Source organism: Terrapene carolina, unplaced genomic scaffold, assembly GCF_002925995.2.
Source record: "Terrapene carolina triunguis isolate 2854851 unplaced genomic scaffold, T_m_triunguis-2.0 Scaffold782, whole genome shotgun sequence".
NCBI lineage: Eukaryota > Metazoa > Chordata > Testudines > Emydidae > Terrapene > Terrapene triunguis.
In genome coordinates this window covers 387,204-407,659 of record NW_020665133.1, presented here as the reverse complement: position 1 = coordinate 407,659, position 20,456 = coordinate 387,204, and the positions used below count along the sequence as shown (strand labels likewise).

At 50.5% G+C, this 20,456-nt stretch overlaps 1 protein-coding gene across 3 annotated transcripts in view; it reads left to right on the top strand.

The window, feature by feature from the left end:
* The window catches only part of SEC14L2 (SEC14 like lipid binding 2), a 47,801-nt gene extending 28,102 nt beyond the window's left edge, over positions 1-19,699 (top strand). For 2 of the 3 annotated variants that reach the window (XM_026660454.2, XM_026660455.2), the window contains 10 exons: positions 2,895-2,938; positions 3,885-3,944; positions 4,069-4,257; positions 5,001-5,096; positions 7,786-7,846; positions 8,330-8,413; positions 12,737-12,843; positions 13,104-13,243; positions 13,742-13,911; positions 17,948-19,699. In XM_026660454.2, coding sequence (XP_026516239.1) covers positions 2,895-2,938; positions 3,885-3,944; positions 4,069-4,257; positions 5,001-5,096; positions 7,786-7,846; positions 8,330-8,413; positions 12,737-12,843; positions 13,104-13,243; positions 13,742-13,911; positions 17,948-18,102 — 1,106 coding nt within the window. In that variant the 3' untranslated portion in view covers positions 18,103-19,699. Of the gene's footprint in view, positions 1-2,894; positions 2,939-3,381; positions 3,630-3,884; positions 3,945-4,068; positions 4,258-5,000; positions 5,097-7,785; positions 7,847-8,329; positions 8,414-12,736; positions 12,844-13,103; positions 13,244-13,741; positions 13,912-17,947 lie in introns of those variants that run through there. The other variant, XM_026660456.2, reaches the window with a different exon arrangement.
* The last annotated feature ends 757 nt before the right edge of the window (positions 19,700-20,456 follow it).

Below are 20,456 nucleotides of genomic sequence, written 5' to 3'. Positions count from 1 at the left end.
GCAGACCTTCTCAAAGGCCAGCAGGAATTCATCTATGTCCTCCCCTTCCTTAAACTGGGACAGGATGCGCTTATCAAAGTTCCATGTAGTCCTGGGTACCCACTCACTCACTGCAGCAGGGGGCTCTCTGCTCCTCAACTTTGCCAACTCCAGTTCATGCTGCCGCTGTTTCTCCCAATCCTCCAGCTCTTTCAGTTTTAGAATCATAGAATATCAGAGTTGGAAGGGACCCCAGGAGGTCATCTAGTCCAACCCCCTGCTCACAGCAGGACCAATCCCCAGACAGATTTTTACCCCAGTTCCCTAAATGGCCCCCTCAAGAATTGAACTCACAACACTGGGTTTAGCAGGCCAATGCTCAGACCACTGAGCTATCCTTCATATTTCTCATAGAATATCAGGGTTGGAAGGGACCTCAGGAGGTCATTTAGTCCAACCCCCAGCTCAAAGCAGGACCAATCCCCAGACAGATTTTTACCCTAGTTCCCTAAATGGCTCCCTCAAGGTTTTATCTACTTCTCCCATTCCAGCTGCCTCAGTTCCAGCGACAGGGGAGCTTGGCCGTGAGGATCCCCTGCTGGCTGCGGGGGTCACGGTGTTCGCCTGGCTGCTTCTAGCCACTCCCCTAGCCATAAGTAGGAGGGGCCTTGGAGTGCCTTCGGCAGCAGTCTGACCACTCCCAGCTGGGACAGACACCGGTGCCGGCACTGCATCTGCTGGGCTGCTTCCCTCAGCGATCCTCCTCCTCCATCTGTGCTTTGGTGGCCTTCTCTCTGCGAAGCCCTCTCTCCTTGCACAGCTCTACAAGGTCCCTCTTAAGGAGATGGTTATACATCTCTCCGCTGTTCCCAAGTTGTTGTGGACTCTCAGGCCTGTGTGCTCTCAGCTCCCCTTGGTTTCCAGGAAGAACCTCTACTGTGCCAGCCCTTCTCCAGGTCACCACCTCTCTCCCAGGGTCAAGCCGCAGACTCCTCCACCCCTGAAACCGCTTACTGCAGTCCCCAGGGGGACCCCGTTACTGCAACAGTCCTTCTCGCTGGTCACACACTCCCAGGGGTTAAGTGTAACTCCTCCGCCTCCTGAAACCGCTCCTCTCTGAGCCTTCAGCACGCCTGGTTCTTGTTAATCCCCCTTCATTTTACTGCTCCCCAGTCACTTACTGCAGGAAGTGTCATCCACGGGGTGCAGTACATCCCACCACTACCACCAGTTGTCACAGAGTCTGAGGGAGTCAGGGCCCTACACCCCCCACTTCCTGCAATTCACTGTGATTCTCAGCCAGCCAGTAAAACAGAAGGTTTATTAGACGACAGGAACACAGTCTAAAATAGAGCTTGTAGGTACAGAAAACAGGACCCCTCAGTGAGATCCCTCTTAGCGGGTGGAGAGCCCAGACCCAGGTTCTGGGCCTCCCCCCGTGTCCCCCCCCCAGCTCCAAACCGAAACCCCTTCCTGCTGCCTCACCCAGCCACACCCCTGCCCCCCCCTCCAGCCTTTGTCCATTTTCCCAGACAGAAGGTGTAACCTGGCCCCAACCCCTTCCTGGGCTCAGGTTACGAAGGGCAGCCGCCATCGCTTACATGCTGGCCATCAAGTATCATCCCTCAGTGAAGTCACACCCTTATTTCCAATCACCATCTAGTATTGGTGCAGTACCCCAGGGAAATGGAGGCACGCCCCGTATTAGCAGAAGACAGTAAACTAGTAAAACTCCCATGCAACATTACCAGGTTAATACTCCCTACTCCATCACAGCTTCCCTGTCAGAAAGTCATTTTTCTGCAGGGAAGCAAAGAAATCTGCGGGGGACATAAATTCTGTGCATGCGCAGTGGTGCAGAATTCCCGCAGGAGTATCTTCTAGGGGAATCACCTAGTTCCTGCTCAGGTGTGTCTACTTGGTAACTAAGGATGGCTGGTCCCAGGTCTCTAGCTCTTAAAGGGGCATGTCACCCTGTTCCAGGCCCCTTGTTGCTCCCTGCATGTATCAGACTCAGAGCTCCTGGCTTCCATGACAGGAAAGCGTGGCCATCTGTTGGTTCCTGCTAGCCCTGCGGAGCTAACTCAGCTAAGTGAGAGGGAGCTGGAGTCTATTCCATCCTGTGCAATGTCAGCAGAACTGTCCAGCAGTCAGTGACCTCTGCACATCTCCCTGGAAGCCCAGAGGCTGCCCCAGTGTTGCTGGCATCACTGGCTGCAGAATAATAACGGGAAGGAACGTTTCCCTTGTAGGTCTCTGGTTTGGATGCAGCCCAGGTAGTGGTGGTGGAGATTGGAACTCATCAGCATCTGATGGCAGGCAGGTGGCTTGTGTGCAATGAGTTGGTGGGTCTCAGCCCAGTTTGCAGCAGGCAGATAGCCACATAAAACAAATTGCCACCCCAGCTGGTGCTATTCACTCCAATAGTGGCAGCTCAGTTGAGAAGCCATGGACTGCATGGATCACATGGACTGATCCCAGGAGTTCAGTCCCTCTGGTTGAGGGGCCAGGAACAACTCAGGGGCTGATTTTTCCTGCTGCTCCTGTACCTCACCGGCGCTGTGCTCCAGCCCGCAGTGCTGCCGTGCTGGCATCATTCACCAGCAGCCAGGGCCGGCTCCAGGGTTTTGGCCGCCCCAAGCAGCCAAAAAAAAAAAAAAAAGCCGCGATCGCGATCTGCGGCGGCAATTCAACGGAAGGGCCTTTGCTCTGAGCCGGAGTGAGAGACCGTCCGCCGAATTGCCGCCGAATAGTTGGACGTGCTGCCCCTCTCCGGAGTGGCCGCCCCAAGCACCTGCTTGACAAGCTGGTGCCTGGAGCCGGGCCTGCCAGCAGGAACTCCCTGGGGCAAGCTGAACGATGGGTAATAACAGAATGGGCCTGGCCACGAGCATAACCTCCCCGTTCTGTTGCAGCTCGATGTTTCGACCTTCAGAAATCCGAGGCCATGGTCCGGAAGGTAAGAGAGCCTCCCAGCCCCTGTCCCTGGGGTTTCTACATCCCAAAGGGGGGTGGAGGGGAGAGAACAAAAGTAGTCCCCAAGCCCTGTGCCCCTGCACTCCCCGCCGCTCTGCACACACATGCTGATTCCAACAGGATCCAAGCCCATGATCCCATGTGTGCAGCCTTTCATAAACCTGTCCAGGCCCCCTAGCTACACGGCAGGCACTCCCAGCCTCTGGTTCCACAGAGTCCAGCTCACACCAGAAGCCTTTGAAGTATTTATTTAATTGATTGCTCTTATCTTGTTTTTCATACAAGATATACATTCCTTCCCCCTCTTCCTCACTTCCTGCTGCCCCACCCCCTCGCCCCAGTACACCCCTTCTTGTCTTGTTCTCACAGAGTCACAGGGGGTTTAAGGCCAGAAGGGACCACCTGCTATTCCAGCCCTGAGTCTCCAGCACAGTGCAGAGGGTGCACTTCAACCCAGCCTGCTGCTCCAGCCTTCTGCTCCAGCCTTACCCTCCACACACACCCAGCTCTACTGATGCCCCACAGTCCTGATGTGCAGCCCCCTGCCCCCGCCTCCATTCCAGTCCTGAGTCCCTTTTGGACAGAAGCTGTCAGTTACATGCAGGATCTTTCCTGACGCTGCAGCCGTGTAATCCATACCTCGCTCCTCGCCTTGCTGAGTTTTGTTCCACAATGTCAGTGTTCATCGGAGGAGGGTGGAAGACATACACAGATTCCTGTATTTCCTGTCCCTGCTTGAAAGTGACCCAGACGTAGGGTGACCAGACAGCAAATGTTAAAAATCGGGACGGGGGTGGGGGGTAACAGGAGCCTATATAAGAAAAAGACCCAAAAATCGGGACTGTCCCTATAAAATCAGGACATCTGGTCACCCTATCCAGACTGTTTCCCCCCACTCTCAACAGCTCCCCTCTGGTTTGTTTTAACAGTATGTTGAGTTTCGGAAGCACATGGATGCTGACAACATCATCAACTGGCGCCCCCCGGAGGTGAGTTCCCATTTGCCCTCTCCCTCCTGTCCTCGGGGATGGATTTCCACACCTGTTCTGGGTGCGGCCTGCGAACAGCTGTGCTTAGTGGAGGGACTCTAAGGCCTGTATCTCTTCTGTGCAGGTGATTCAGAAGTACATGTCTGGGGGGATGTGTGGGTATGACCGGGATGGCTGCCCCATCTGGTACGAGATCATTGGGCCCCTCGATGCCAAAGGCATCCTCTTATCAGCCTCCAAACAAGATCTGCTCAAAAACAAGTACCGTGACTGCGAGATGCTGCTGCAGGAGTGTGACAAGCAGACCCAGAAGGTGAGACCTCACTGCCTCCATGAGTCATTGTCATCTGGGCCTGGGGAGCCCAGGGCAGGGAAGGAGCCTGTAGCAGCGGCCAGGGACTTTCTGTCTTGAGGTTTAGAGTCCTAAGCCGGAGCAGGGCATAGGAGAAACCAGCATTCAGACTTGGCTAGGATCCTAGTAACTGAAATGCATTACAGGCTCTCTGTACCAAGACCACTTTGCCCACCACTGAAATGCAGCCACCTCTGGGATGGAAGAGAGCAGCTCTTTAACAGCACACAGCAACACTGCAGAACATCTCAGAGCAGGTAGTGAAGAAGAAAACTGTGTCCAGTTGAAACAGTGGGTGGAATTCAGGGAGGCAGAATGTACATTACCTGCCTGTGTTAGAATATGCTCAGGACTTTGGGTGTTAATAGCCCAGCACTGTTGGAACAGCTTTGGAATTTTAGATGGCCGCCTGAAGGATAGGATCTCCTGCAGTGCCCCGTCACCACGCTGGAGCATTGGGGCCTGTGCTGGGACAGGAGAGCATCCCCTACTGAGCCACATACACCACTCTTCCAGGATGACAGCCCAAGGGGTCATGCAGGAAGGCACTATGCCCCAGGGCCCAAGCAGGAAGCGAATAGGAGAAAACCCATCACATAGTAAAACAGAGTTTTGATTGAAGATGGCTGTGTTTCCCTGGGACGTTACCCTGCAGATGGTTGGAATGGTGTCTGTCTGAATCCTCTTGCTCTGTTCTCTTGCAGCTGGGGAAGAGGGTTGAGATGGTCATGATGATCTATGACTGCGAGGGGTTGGGCCTGAAGCATCTCTGGAAGCCAGCCGTGGAGGCGTATGGAGAGGTGAGGAGGTAGGGGTCGGGGGAGGGGGTCTCTGTTTACATGTTGCTTATTCTCCATCCTGCAGAATGGTCTGGTGCATGGGTTTCCTCAGATCATATGTTTTCCCCACAAGTCCACTTCATGGTGATTTAAGGATTAGTCCTCAGGTCTATGAAGGAGGCAAATAGATCTTCCTCTGTTTGTTTGTTAACGAGTGTCTACAGGCTAAAATATGTCGTTGGTGGTTCCTTTCCCGGGAAGGAATCCAACTGGACTTTCATGGATTACACTGGCGTTGGCCAGACCCAGTATTGTTCTTATTGAGGATGTGACAGGATCACAGATACCTCAGTAGATGTTTGCGCTGAGGGCCTCGCTTTTGGTTATCGGGTTAACTAGCCCAGCTGACAAAGGACATGGCTGCACTGCAGTCAGGAGGTGGGATTGCAGCATGTGCAGACGTAGCTTTGATTTAGCTCGAGTAGCAATAAGTGAAGCTGACAGCTGCTCCAGTATGTACCCGGGGACCTGGGCAAACTAGCTTTGATCTACCTAGATCAAAGCTAGCTTGGGTATGCTATATATGCTGCAATTACATCTCCTGATTGCAGTGTGCACACACCTACATCTTGGATAAGTGTCTGAATTGGAAGGTTGGGCTAGATAGTTTTAGAAAGGCTTCCTGGATGCGTTCAGTGGAGTGTTTGATGTCTTACCTTGGCTCTCCGATCTTCTAGATTTGAGGTGCTGAAGGCTGACTTTGGTTGCTTCTCTTGTTCCTACAAAATCCATGGAGTTTGGGTAGTTTTCCAATGTTGCCAACTCTTAGAGTTTTATTGTGTGTCTTGTAGTCTTTGGTGTTTTTTCTTAAAGCCCCAGTTCCTGGAGTCATGGGAATATGTGAGAATCTCAGCTCTCATTTACCAAAATAATAGTTTCTGGCCCTTATGGCAGTGGAAAAAACCTCAAAAACGTGATCCCTAAAGGCTCAAAGAAACCCAGAAAGCAAATATAAATAATTCCAAGTTATTTTTTAAAATCTCATGAATTTCAAGCCAATCTCATGATTTTGGGAGATCTCACTCATGACTTGTTGACTATTTGGGGTTGGCCATGCTGATGGTGCCTTCCAGCGTAGCTGGTTTGGAATGATTCTGTTTTATCCTTCAATACTGGCCAACCCCCAACCATTTGAAAAATCATGTCAGGGCCCCAAAAATCATGAGATTGCTGTAGAAATCATGAGATATGCCTTCCCCTATGGTTGTGGGGTTCTAATAAGCATGGAAAGGCTTTAACAGTGTTATTCTTTCGGGGTCAAATTCCACCCCATGCAGAGGGCTATTGCTCAGGGCCTGGGCACTGCATGAGTCTCGCTTCAGCCCTACGGGTGCTATAGCCCTCTGCACAGGGGTGAATTTTCTCCTCTCTGCAGATGTCATAGGGTGACCCCACCTAGGGCACCTTTCACGGGCAGGCTGCGACACAACAGGCATGCCTAGCCTCAGTTTCCCTTTTAGTCTAGCCCTGAAAGGATTATCATCTCTCAGTGTGCACTACCAAGCCCAACTTTGAGTATAGCTTGCTCACGTACACCAGTGCAGTAGTTCCCCTAAAGCAATTCTCCAATGTGCACAGTAAATATAAAGGTACCGTGGTTTCTCCATTCCCCACTCCAGGGGAATCACCTCCACCCACCCACTCCATAGCAGCACATTGTTCCCAGTTCCTTTCACCCCTGATGCAAGTCCCCACTCTCCAGGCCATCCCCTTGAGAGTGGCCAGTCTCCACAGCCCCCATCAGGTGTCCTCAAGAGAGCTCCCCAGTGTCCCACTCCCCAGGCCTCCCTGCCAGGGGGATCCACCCTCCCACACCAACCCTCTTGAGTCCAGGCTCAACTTCCCCAGATAAGCTGGATCTTCCCCATTTGCCAAGGAGCCACTGCTTGAGCCTTAAACTCCTCAGGGGTCCCGAGCTTTGGTCAGTTCTCACTAGCAGTGCTGTTCCACACAGCTCTCTCTACTTGCTGCATCCCCACCAGCTGGCCGATTCTCCCAGTCTCCTCCCCTCTAGGGCCCAGGTGCCCTCTCTTAAGCCCAGCTGGGGATGGGGAGGGGTCAATTGGCCAGTCACAGGTGCACTGGCCTCTTTTCTCCCCCTGTTCCCCCATGACAGCAGAGCTAGTGAGTGTATGTTTTAATGCCCTTTTGTGGATCTGAATTTGGGGGCTCCCTGACAGCCTGTCCTAGACTGATCCCTCTTTCCTGAGGAACTTGGATTTGAATTGCTTGCCAGTCCTTTTTTTGTATTTATGACTGGCCTTTGCTCTTTGATTTCTGTTCCTCTCTGTTTCTGGCGGGGGGGGGGGGGGGGGGATTCAGATGGGGGGACGAGAGGGTCACTGGGGTTTAAAGCAACCAGAACACCTCTCCTTTGGTGCAGAAGCCTGGAGGGGGAGGAAGAGACAGGGAAGGGCTGTCTCCTGTCTGAAATCATTGCAAGCTTTGTGCAGGTGTCTGATCTGGCTCTGGGGAGGGATGTGGATCTGGTTCCGTCTCCTCCCGCACAGCTATTTGCTACTACAGCCCAGGGCTGGCTGGTGGGGGCTGAGGCAAGGTCCCAGACATGAGATACGGGGTTGGCTGGGGGCAGGGAGGGCTTGGGATAGGTTTCTGTCTCCCTGACTGACAAGCTCCTTTGGATTCACAGCTTCTGTCCATGTTTGAGGAGAACTATCCCGAGACCCTGAAGCGCCTGTTTGTAATTAAAGGTGGGTTTAACTGCAAGGCAGGACAAGGCTTGTATGCTTCCCCTCCCCGCCCAACTGTGTGAGCTGGGACAGCAGACTTGCATTTGGAGGAGATGCTGCATGCACGTCTCTGCCCCCTGGGGACAGAAACACGGAACACCCAGTCTGGAGGGTGCTCTGTGCAGACCCTCCACCTTTGCCACCTGGGGTACAGTGCTAGTATCCAGCTGGGGAAGCATGGTTGTTTGTGCCATGGCCCAGTAGGAGACACCACAGTCAGCCCAGGAGATGCACAATGTTGTTGGCCATGTTGTATGTTGTTCTCCCATCTCTATCACATTGGCACAGCACTGGCGCTGCATGGCAGGGATCGGTGAGAGACATGAGGAAGGCATTGCAGATCCCTGGCAGGGGGTGGCGCAGGAGGTGGAAGGCCAGGGTGAGAGGATGGTATGAAGGATTTCTTGCCCATGATGCTATGTTCTCTCTGTACCATCCTTGCAGCTCCCAAGCTCTTCCCTGTGGCCTACAACCTCATCAAGCACTTCCTGAGCGAAGACACCCGTAAGAAGATTGTCGTTCTGGGAGGTGAGTTTGACCCTGCCCTCTATCCCTGCCTTGCACCTCCTCTCCCAGCCTAGCCCATGGGCCCCCAATGACCAGGCCCCCAGTCCCAGAGCCCCTTTTCTAAGGGGAAGTTGCTGCCCAGCATGAGTCTAACCCCCTCTGCTCAGTGCAGGGACATCACCAGACTGCTGCTTCCTGTTGGCTAGTTGATGCCCCAGTCCCACCATTCACAGAGAGTTGTTACATTTGGGCATGGAGGGTCTCGTGATGATCACAGTGCTGGGCAGGATAAATGAACCCATTCAAAGCGTCTTCGTACATCTCACTGGCTCAGCGGGGCTGGGTCTGATCAGCAGCTGGATGGGAGACCTCCCAGGAAGACTGAGGCGGGTGTGAGTGATGCGGTGGCAGTGCTGCTGCCAATGCCCCTGCGTGGCACTAGGGGGCAGCGCGCTACTGGAAGGGCCATATTTCAGATGAAATGTAAAACCGAGCTGGGGTGTTTAATTGCCTGTGAGTCTCTTTGTAAATCGATCCACCCTCCTGGCCAAGTTTCAGTTTTCAGGGCTACACCTTGTCTCCCTAAATCTCCCCCACCCCCCTTCACTGCCTGTCCTACAGGACTGCCTAGTGGTGCTATGAATGATTGTAAACAGCTGTCACCTGTGGTCCTCCCCAAAGGCTGGTGCAGTGATGTACATAGTCTGTAAAGCCCTTGGAATTAGAGCTGTCAAGCGATTAAAAAAATTAATCACGATTAATCATGCTTTTAAATGATAATAGAATACCATTTATTTAAATATTTTTGGATGTTTTCCACATTTTCAAATATATTGATTTCAGTTACAACACAGAATACAAAGTGTACACTGCTCACTTTATATTTATTTTTATTACAAATATTTGCACTGTAAAAAACAAAAGAAATAGTATTTTTCAATTCACCTAATATAAGCACTGTAGTGCAATCTCTTTATCATGAAAGTTGAACTTACAAATGTAGAATTATGTACAAAAAATAACTGCATTCAAAAGCAAAACAATGTAAAACTTTAGAGCCTACAAGTCCAATCAGTCCTACTTCTTGTTCAGCCAATCGCTCAGACAAACAAGTTTGTTTACATTTGCAGGAGATAATGCTGCCCGCTTCTTGTTTACAATGTCACCTGAAAGTGAGAACAGGCGTTCGCATGGCACTTTTGTAGCCGGCATCACAAGATATTTACGTGCCAGATGCGATAAAGATGCATATTCCCTTCATGCTTCAACCACCACATGCGTCCATGCTGATGACGGGTTCTGCTCGATAATGATCCAAAGTAGTGCAGACTGACACATGTTCATTTTCATCATCTGAGTCAGATGCCACAAGCAGAAGGTTGATTTTCTTTTTTGGTGGTTTGGGTTCTGTATTTTCCGCATCGGAGTGTTGCTCTTTTAAGACTTCTGAAAGCATGCTCCACACCTTGTCCCGCTCAGATTTTGGAAGGCACTTCAGATTCTTAAACCTTGGATTGTGTGCTGTAGCTATCTTTAGAAATCTCACATTGGTCCCTTCTTTGTGTTTTGTCAAATCTGCAGCAAAAGTGTTCTTAAAATGAACAACATGTGCTGGGTCATCATCTGAGACTGCTATAGCATGAAATATATGGCAGAATGCGGGTAAAACACAGAGCAGGAGACATACAATTCTCCCCCAAGGAGTTCAGTCACAAATGTACTTAACACATTATTTTTTTAATGGGCGTCATCAGCATGGAAGCATGTCCTCTGGAATGGTGGCCGAAGCATGAAGGGGCATACGAATGTTTAGCATATCTGGCACGTAAATACCTTGCAACACCAGCTACAAAAGTGCCATGCAAATGCCTGTTCTCACTTTCAGGTGACATTGTAAATAAGAAGCGGGCAGCATTCTCTCTCGTAAATGGAAACAAACTTGTTTGTCTTAGGGCTGGTCTACACTTGGGGGGGTTCAATGTAAGATACGCAAACTTCAGCTACGCGAATAGCGTAGCTGAAGTCGAAGTATCCTATTCGACTTACCCCGCTGTGAGGACGGCGGCAAATCGACCGCCGCGGCTCCCCCATCGACGCCGCTTACTGCTCCTGACGAGGTGGAGTACGCGCGTCGATTCAGGGATCGATTTATCGCGTCTAGATGAGACGCGATAAATCGATCCCCGAGAGATCGATTTCTACCCGCCGATCCGGGCGGGTAGTGAAGACGTGCCCTTAGCAATTGGCTTCACAAGAAGTAGGACTGAGTGGACTTGTAGGCTCTAAAGTTTTACATTGGTTTTTTTTGAGTGCAGTTATGTAACAAAAAAAATCTACATTTGTAAATTGCACTTTCACAATAAAGAGATTGCACTACAGTACTTGTCTGAGGTGAATACTATTTCTTTTATCATTTTTACAGTGCAAATATTTGTAATAAAAAAATAATATAAAGTGAGCACTGTACACTTCGAATTCTGTGTTGTAATTGAAATCAATATATTTGAAAATGTAGAAAAACATCCAAAATATTTAATAAATTTCAATTGGTATTCTATTTAACAGTGCGATTAAAACTGCAATTAATCGCAATTATTTTTTTAATCCCCATTCACTTTTTTGCATTAATCGCATGAGTTAACTGCGATTAATTGACAGCCCTACTTGGAACCCTTGTGTTAAAAGGATAAAGAAATGTCAGATCATTAATCCATTGCTATTAAAGGGAAACAGTCAGGTGAGCCAGGAACACCCAATATTGTGACCTGTGTATTTCCTTCTCCACTTCTTGGCTTTCTTCTTGAAACAAAACCCAGTGTGACAGCTCCCCCTGCTGGCTCTGTGCTGCCACTGGGCTAACAAACCCTGTTCCCAGGCTGGCAGTGCTCACGCCACTGGTGATGCCATGGAAGCAAAAAGCCATCATTCAGTTGAGCCCCATGTGCATCAGTGGAGGGAAGGAGGTGGCAACCCAAACTCAGCGCATTTCACGGTGTGACACTGGCTTGAGAGCCACGGGGAGTGGAGTCCACAGCTGTGGCCAATGCACCTCGAGCTTCACTCTTATTATTTAATAATAACCAGCAGGGTCCCGGCCCAGAGCTTACAGACTGAACAGACAAGCCAAACCCAAGGGGGGCGTTCTCAGCCCTATTTCATGGTGGGGGGGGGAGGGGTGCACTGAGAGCCAGAGAAACTCAGTGACTTGCCCAAGAGTTGGGAATTGAAGCCAGCTCTCCTGAGTCCCACTCTAGCGCCTTCCCCCCAAGAGCTCACTGTCTCTCTCCTCCGAGCTGAGGGCGTAGCCCCTCCAGTGGGAGCCAGGTGGTCACTCTACATGGCCCATTCAGTCATTGGCCTGTCTGCTAAGGCTGCCCCCGGGGAGCCAGTGAGGAGATGGGTGCTGTTCTCTAAACTGGCAGGCTGGGTTAGGCAGGGGTCCAGGCAGTCGCAGAGGGCCAGAGCCAGGTGCTGTTGGGATAACACCGTCCTATGCTAATAAGGCACCTTGGCCAGCGCCTCTGATCCCTCCCCATTGTCACAGGACTATACGCACGTCTGTGTCATGCGGGGCTGGGCTGACAGGCGCCAGCTCACTCCAGCCATTGGCCATGGGGATGGTGTTCGATCCCTGCTAGCCCAGGCTGGCTTTGGACCTCAGCTGTAATGTGATGACACGAGGCGGAGAGTGGAGCCAAATGTTCGGGCCTGGCCTATTCTGGAGCAGGGACAAGCTCGGCAGCCATCACTGTCCTGGCCTTTAGTGCTGTGTGTTCTGTGCACTGAGCACTGGAGATCGCTGCCAGGGACTCACCCTTTGGCTCCTAACCCATGTGCTCTGTGCTGAGCTCCCTGCACTTCTTAGCTCAGCTGGCCAGACATGGTCAAACTACAAGGCTGATGTTGGTTCCATTTCCCTTGGTTAACTCAGCTCCTTGGCAGGATCCCTGCGGAGCAGAGAGCGTTACTTGTCTCCACCCCTCCTCTCCTTGTCTTGGCTAAGGTGGGGGACGGCTAATGAGTGGGTCTGCTATGCGCCAAGCCAGTCTCCACCACGCCAGAAACTGCGCCACCCCAGCTCCATGGCATCACCACTCCCAGTGCTCGCATGCTGGGATGGAAAGACATAGGGAGGGACTGGAAGCGCTAACAGATCTTTTTCACCCCTCACCTCTCTGGTTCTGTTCCCCCACCCCAAGGAGCTCAGCGTGCTGTAGGTACCTGTGTTCCCTTCCGCCCTGTGACCCCGGAAGAGCAGAGGGTCCCCCTGCCCCCCACTTCAGCTCTCTAGCCAGAGGGCAGCTCCTGCAGATGTAACCTCGCTGCTCCTCTCTCTTCTGCCAGCAAACTGGAAGGAGGTCTTGCAGAAGTACATCGCCCCCGAGGAGATCCCTGTGGTGTATGGGGGAACCCTCCGGGACCCAGATGGGAACCCCAAGTGTGTGACCAAGGTACAGTGACCCCATCCTGAACACCAGCATCCCCCACTTCCATGCTGGGGTGTCAGCCACCGCTCTTCCAGTCTCAGCCCAGCTCTGCTAGTGCAGCCTCCAGCTGGGGAGCCCAGTGGGAGACATGGCAGGGGAGAGGCCTCTGGACTCCAATGCAGGAGTCCTCTCAGTCCTCTTGTGTCTGTGATCCCAGGGTAGGAGCGATGTCGGGGGGGGGGTGATGCCCTCGTGGCTCAGGGCCTGGTTCTGTCTCAATCCAGATTAACTACGGCGGTGACATCCCCAAGAAGTACTACGTGCGGGACCAGCTGAAGCAGCAGTATGAGCACTTAGTGGTAGTGAGCCGGGGCTCCTCCCACCAGGTGGAGTATGAGATCCTCTTCCCAGGCTGCGTCCTCAGGTAGGGAGAGCTGGTGCAGAGCTGTCCCCGGGGCTACCAGCAACACATGGGCCCCACCTGGGATGAGCAGATAACAGGGGCTGCGTGAGGGTGAATGGGGGGAGGGGGGCAGTGCCAAGACATGGGTCACCCCAGCCATTTGGGGGCAGGGGGTTACTGAGGCCACCTGGGCCAGCCCACCTACTCAGACGGAGGTGGGATAGGAAGGTACCTTGGGTCAGATGAGCTAACTAAGGTTAATGAGTTCTAGGTCATACCAACTACCCAGGCATGACACTGAAGTCAGGGTGAGCCCACTGAGTATGTGTGTGGGGGTAGTTACTGAGGCATGGGTTAGTCCCACTGTATTAGGGGAGGATGGATGGCAACGTCTGGGTCAGCTCCACAGGCTGCGGGGTGGTACCAAGGTCTAGGCCAGCCTCATTGTATTGTGGTGGGGTGGTTATGAGGGGAAGGGGTCATGGGAGCCCCCTGTGTCTAAGGCCTGCGTCCCGCCAGGTGGCAGTTCATGTCCGAAGGGGCCGACGTGGGCTTTGGAGTCTATCTGAAGACTAGAATCGGGGAGCGGCAGCGAGCTGGCGAGATGACGGAGGTGCTTCCAAACCAACGCTACAATGCCCACCTGGTGCCCGAGGATGGCTCCCTCACCTGTTCAGTGGCTGGCGTCTGTAAGTGGCTCCCTCTCCCTTGCCGCTGGGAACTTCCCCATCTGTTGGCTGCAGAGACCATGCTGAATCTGCTGGGGGGAGGAGTTGGGGCTTAAAGGGCACCATCTCTCTCAGCATTTATGGAAAGAAAATACAGAGAATTCCCCAGGTAATTGAGACGCTAATTTCATGGCCAGTCTCGGAGCTTCCCTCCAGCTGCAAGTTAATCTGCCAGCTGGAAATGCCTCCCTGAGCATGAGTTTCTGCCCTGTCAATACCCAGGGCCTGTTCTGGCCCAAGGCGTCACTGACACCACTTCATGTGGGCTGGGGAATGGCTGGATGACGTGGGAAAAATGAAGCTGGCTATTTAAGCCTGAATAACTCTAAAGGCCACATCAGCTTGCATCGCAGATACAGAATGCTTCGCTCATTAGTCTGCCTGATCTTACCCATGTAACAGAATCAGCCAGTTCAACCAGAAACCCAGTCAGGTGATAAGTAGCCTTTGCTGGGATTACTCTGTAAACTAGCACCTCAGCAGGATTTCCAGGAGGAGTTTTCTGGGCTCTCCCTGGGAACCGATTCTGCTGAATTAAATGCAAAGAAGGAGCCGTCAGACTCCTGCAAAGTTGTATCTAATCTCTTTATATAGAACTATTTCATACATGGCCATTTAAATAAGAACATAAGAACAGCCATACTGGGTCAGACCAAAGGTCCATCTAGCCAGGTATCCTGTCTTCCGACACTGGCCAATGCCAGGTGCCCCAGAGGGAATGAACAGAACAGGTAATCATCAAGTGATCCATCCCTTGTCACCCATTCCCAGCTTCTGGCAAACACAGGCTTGGGACACCATCTCTGCCTATCCTGGCTAATAACCATTGATGGACCTATCCTCCATGAATTTATCTAGTTATTTTTTGAACCCTGTTATGGTCTTGGCCTTCACAACATCCTCTGGCAAGGAGTTCAAGGAAATACTTCCTTTTATTTGTTTTAAACCTGCTCCCTATTAATTTCATTTGGTGACCACTAGTTCATGTGTTATGAGAAGGAATAAATAACAGTTCCTTATTTACTTTTTCCACACCAGTCATGATTTTATTTCCCCCCATGTCATCTCTTTTCCAAGCTGAAAAGTCCCAGTCTTATTAATCGCTCATCATACGGAAAACATTCCATACCCCTAATAATTTTTGTTGTCCTTTTCTGAACCTTTTCCAATTCCAATATCTCTTTTTTGAGATGGGGCAACTACATCAGCACGCAGTATTAAAGATGTGGGTGTACCATGGATTTATATAGAGCCAATCTGATATTTTTTGTCTTATTATCTATCCCTTTCTTAATGATTCCCAACATTCTGTTGGCTTTTTTGACTGCCGCTGCAGATTGAGTGGATGTTTTCAGAGAACTATCCACAGTGACTCCAAGATCTCTTTCTTGAGTGATAACAGCTAATTTAGATCTCGTCATTTTATATGTATAGTTGGGATTATGTTTTCCAATGTGCACTACTTTGCATTTATCAACACTGGATTTCATCTGCCATTTTGTTGCCCAGTCACCCAGTTTTGAGAGATCCTTTCGTAGCTCTTTGCAGTCTGCCTGGGACTTAACTATGTTGAGTAGTTTTGTATCATCTGCAAATTTTGCCACCTCACTGTTTACCCCTTTTTCCAGATCATTTATGAGTATGTTGAATAGGACTGGGCCCAGTACAGACCCCTGGGGGACACCACTATTTACCTTTCTCCATTCTGAAAACTGACCATTTATTCCTACCCTTTTTTCCTATCTTTTAACCAGTTACTGATCCATGCGAGGACCTTTCCTCTTATCCCATGACAGCTTACTTTGCTTAAGAGCCTTTGGTGAGGGACCTTGTCAAAGGCTTTCTGAAAATCTAAGTCACTATATCCCCTGGATCCCCCTTGTCCACAAGCTTGTCGACCCCCTCAAAGAATTCTTGTGGATTGGTGAGGCAATGATTTCCCTTTACAAAAAAACACATTGACTCTTCCACAACAAATTATGTTCATCTATGTGTCTGACTATTCTGTTCTTTACTATAGTTTCAATCAGTTTGCTCGGTACTGAAGTCAGGCTTACAGGCCTGTAATTGCCGGGATCACCTCTGGAACCCTTTTTAAAAATTGGCGTCACATTAACTATCCTTCAGTCACCTGGAACAGAAGCTGATTTAAATGATAGGTTACAAACTACAGTTAGTAGCTCTGCAAGTTCACATTTGAGTTCCTTCCGAACTCTTGGGTGAATACCGTCTGGTCCTGGTGACTTATTACTGTTTAGTTTATCAATTTGTTCCAAAACCTCCTCTAATGACACCTCAATCTGGGACAGTTCCTCAGATTTGTCACCTAAAAAGAATGGCTCAGGTTTGGGAATCTCCCTCACATCCTCAGCCATGAAGACCAATGCAAAGAATTCATTTAGTTTCTCCGCAATGGCCTTGTCGTCCTTGAGTGCTCCTTTAGCATCTTGATTGTCCAGTGGCCCCACTGGTTGTTTTGCAGGCTTCCTGCTTCTGACGTACTTAAATTTTATTTTGCTGTTACTTTTTGAGTCTTTGGCTAGCTGTTCTTCAAATTCTTCTTTGGCCTTCCTAATTGAATTTTTACACTTCATTTGCCAGTGTTTATGCTCCTTTCTATTTTCCTCACTAGGATTTAACTTCCACTTTTCAAAGGATGCCTTTTTGCCTCTCACTGCTTCTTTTGTTTAGTCACAGTGGCTCTTTTTTGGTTCTCTTACTAAGTTTTTTAATTTGGTGTATACATTTAAGTTGAGCCTCTATTGTGCTGTCTTTAAAAAGTTACCATGCAGCTTGCAGGGATTTCACTTTTGACGCTGTACCTTTTAACTTCTGTTTAACTAAACTCATTTTTGTGTAGTCCCCCTTCCTGAAAGTAAATGCTAGAGTGTTGTGCTGGTATGGTGTTTTCCCACCACAGGGATGTTAAATTCAATTATATTATGGTCACTATTACCAAGCAGTCCAGCTATATTCACCTCTTGGACCAGATCTTGTGCTCCACTTAGGACTAAATCAAGAATTGCCTGTCCTCTTGTGCGTTCCAGGACAAGCTGCTCCAAGAAGCAGTCATTTAAGGCGTCAAGAAACTTTATTTCTGCATCCCGTCCTGAGGTGACATGTACCCAGTCAGTATGGGGATAGTTGAAATCCCCCATTATTATTGAGTTTTTAACTTTTATAGCCTTTCTAATCTCCCTGAGCATTTCAGTCACTATCACCATCCTGCTCAGGTGGTCGGTAATATATCCCTACTGCTGTATTATTATTATTAGAACAAGGAATTACTATCCATGGAGATTCTGTGGTACAGTTTGGTTCATTTAAGATTTTTACTTCATTTGATTCTACGCTTTCTTTCACATATAATGCCACTCCCCCACCAGCACGACCTGTTCTGTCCTTCCGGTATATTTTGTACCCTGGTATTACTGTGTCCCATTGATTATCCTCATTCCACCAAGTTTCTGTGATGCCTATTTTATCAATATCCTTATTTAATATGAGGCACTCTGGTTCAGCCATCTTATTATTTAGACTTCTAGCATTTGTATATAAGCACTTTAAAAAGTGTCACTTTTTAGCTGTCTGCCATTACATGATGTAATTGAATGGGAATCTTTTAAATTTGACTGTTTCTCATCAGATCCTACCCATATTTTATCATCTTCCATCCTCTCCTCCTTACTAGGACATAGAGCATCTCCATTAATAGATCCTCCCCTAAGGGATGCCTCCAGCCGAACCATGTGCTCCTCCGCGCCTGTCAGCTTTCCCCCAGCCCTTAGTTTAAAAACTGCTCTATGAATATTTAATACCAATAGGGTGTTAATGCAACCTCCCTCTGGGGAGCTGATATCTCCCAGATCTGTATCCTCCAGCCACTAATGGGCAAAATAACTACACACATTCACAGGTCTGGTTCTGTCCATGGCAGTGCCCATGGATCTCTCCTTCGCACTGAGTGTGGAGTAACCTCTCTCCCCTCCTCCTGCAGATGTTCTGCGGTTTGACAACACCTACAGCTACCTCCATGCCAAGAAGGTCAGCTACACAGTGGAGGTTCTGCTGCCAGACAAGAAGTCGGAGGAGCAAATCCAGCAACTGGAAGAGACCATGAATGAGTTGGACCTCAACAATGCCCACCAGTGATGGCTCTTAGAGCCCCCTCATCGTCTGACCCCCACCACCAGCCCCACTCCCACCTCTCTCTGCACAAGCAAACCCAGGGCTTCTCCCAGACCCACCCAGCCATGGGGAAGTGAAAGTGGAACCATTCTCCAGAGAACCTCTGCTAGTTGCCATTAGAACGTTCAGGCAGCTTCTCTGGAGTGATCTTTCGGGCATTCCCTCACCCTGGGCTGGCCGTGGGGCATGGAGGGGGTGTTTGTAGGCAGGGGCATGGACTCTGCAGAGTGGAAGGTTTCCCATCTCTTCCTTGCAGCTGCCTAGAATGAACATAGCTGAGCTGGGGAGTCAGCGTCTGCATGGCCAGGGTCTGGGATCTAGCACTCTGTGCCCAGACATGCACCAGTTCAGGCTGCCAATCCAGCCAGCATCTGCCAGATTAATCTGTCCCTGATCTGAACTCCAGGCTTTAAGCACCTGGGGCTAGGGGGAGGGTCATGGGGTGTTCAGGAGGGAAACCCCTCGTATTATCGTTGGGTTTGCCTTCCACCTGGGCTGAGCTGAAAACAGGGTGGGAAAGGGGCACTTCTTGGCATGTCCCCTATAGCACAATGAGGTGCAACAGCTAAGAGCCCAAGTCTTGGGGTGGTAGCAGCTGGTGTTGGTGGCAGGGCCCTGGCTATCCAGGCCAGCACAGAGCTTTGCAGGAGGGCAAGGTGCCCCTTCTTTCCCACCCCTCCGAAAACCTCCCCAGCACTTGTCTGTGTAATTCACTGCCTTGCTCATTAACATTCACAACTAACAAAGGGCTGGAGCTTCCCTGAGGCCAGTGGATCCAGGATCCACAGTCCCAGGGGGCACCGCTACCCATAGCGCCGTAGTGAGGCTTGCACTGGGCTCCATGGCCCAGTGTGCCCTAGAGGGGCAGGGATCTGTAAAGACCAATCAGCTACAAGGGAGTGGGGCAACTTGAGAAAGCAAATCACAGTGGGGAGGAGGGGCAGGGCCTGGGGAGTGCGAAGCACAGACATAGTGGGAGGGGAAGTGGGATGTAAGGGCTTGTTTGGGGCATCTTCCACCTTAACGTCAACATCAATAATACAGAGCAAATCCCAGAGACGGCAATATCACCGTTCATGCTCCCCTGCCGCCCCCCAGGACTGGCCTGAGGCATAAACACGTCACTGCACTTGAAGGAGGACCCAGGCATTCAGAAGGTGGCCTGACCTATCTTCCCCCTCTGGGAAGGCAACTCATGGTTGGCCTCTCCGTTCTGCAGTCCCGGCAGGAAGCCTGGCCCCTGGCAATCATAAAGCCCATCCTGGGGCACGAGGAAGGGAGGTTCCCATGAGACTCATACTCAGCGAGGCTTTCAGTAATCTCATTTTCCAGGTCAGCAGCAAGAGACAGTGGGGTGCTCCAGGGCCACTGAATTCCTGACCACTCAGCTGGCCCAGAGTTACGTGCAATAAGGACATTGGTTCTGAATGCAGCTGTTGCCCATTTCATTGACTTCCCAACCCTCAGCCTGCAGGACCTGCTCCCCATCCACAGGGGAACAGGAGCGGCACTAGGGGTGGGGTAGGAAAAAGACTGCACAGGGGGGCCAGGAGCAGGTGTACACTGCGTTAAGGGTGCAAATGGAGCAAGTGGAAATGCCTGAGTCAAAGACATATCAGAAAGCCAGCTCTAGATTGGAACCAAGATGGCTCAAGCAGCCACAAGCAAGTGGAGGTCTCCCATGCAGTTGCACTGTGTTCTGGAACATAGAGAAACAGCCAGTGCAAATTGTATGTGCAGCAGATCCCAGAGACAGCAAAGATGGGATACAGTCCCTGCGCAGCTCTGATTTTCGAGGACATCTCTAGAACAGCCAAGCACGGTGTCAATATGGGAAAGCACTGACCATAAAGGGGGAACCAGTGGATTTCATGAAAGACAAATTCCTCCCAAGTTTTGAAGGAGTCCCGAGGCTGCAGCGCTCACTCAGCTGTCTGGAAAAGATATGGTACTTTTTATTCTTTGGATCGTGGACAGTAGAAGAAAATAATAAATAAGTTAATATGTGATGGGTGGGCATTATGAGGCTATGCAGCCTAGACTGTATCACCCCATCTGTGCCTCGGGCTCTGACCATCCTAGGTGGGCCATACTGGGTGATACAGCCCAGCTTGTGTTGGCGCATCAGTGCCTTACCTAGGTTGCACTGGTAATAGGAACTCTAGTCTTAAAGGGGAACCAGGTCTCTTCTTCCAGGGAATGACTAGCTCTGTAGCTTGTGTTTCTTTAGAAGGGATGTTTACAGGACCATGAGTATAGCATGATTGTTAGCAGGTGGCAAGGCCATCAGGCGGCTGCTGGCTCTGCAGTCCTTACAG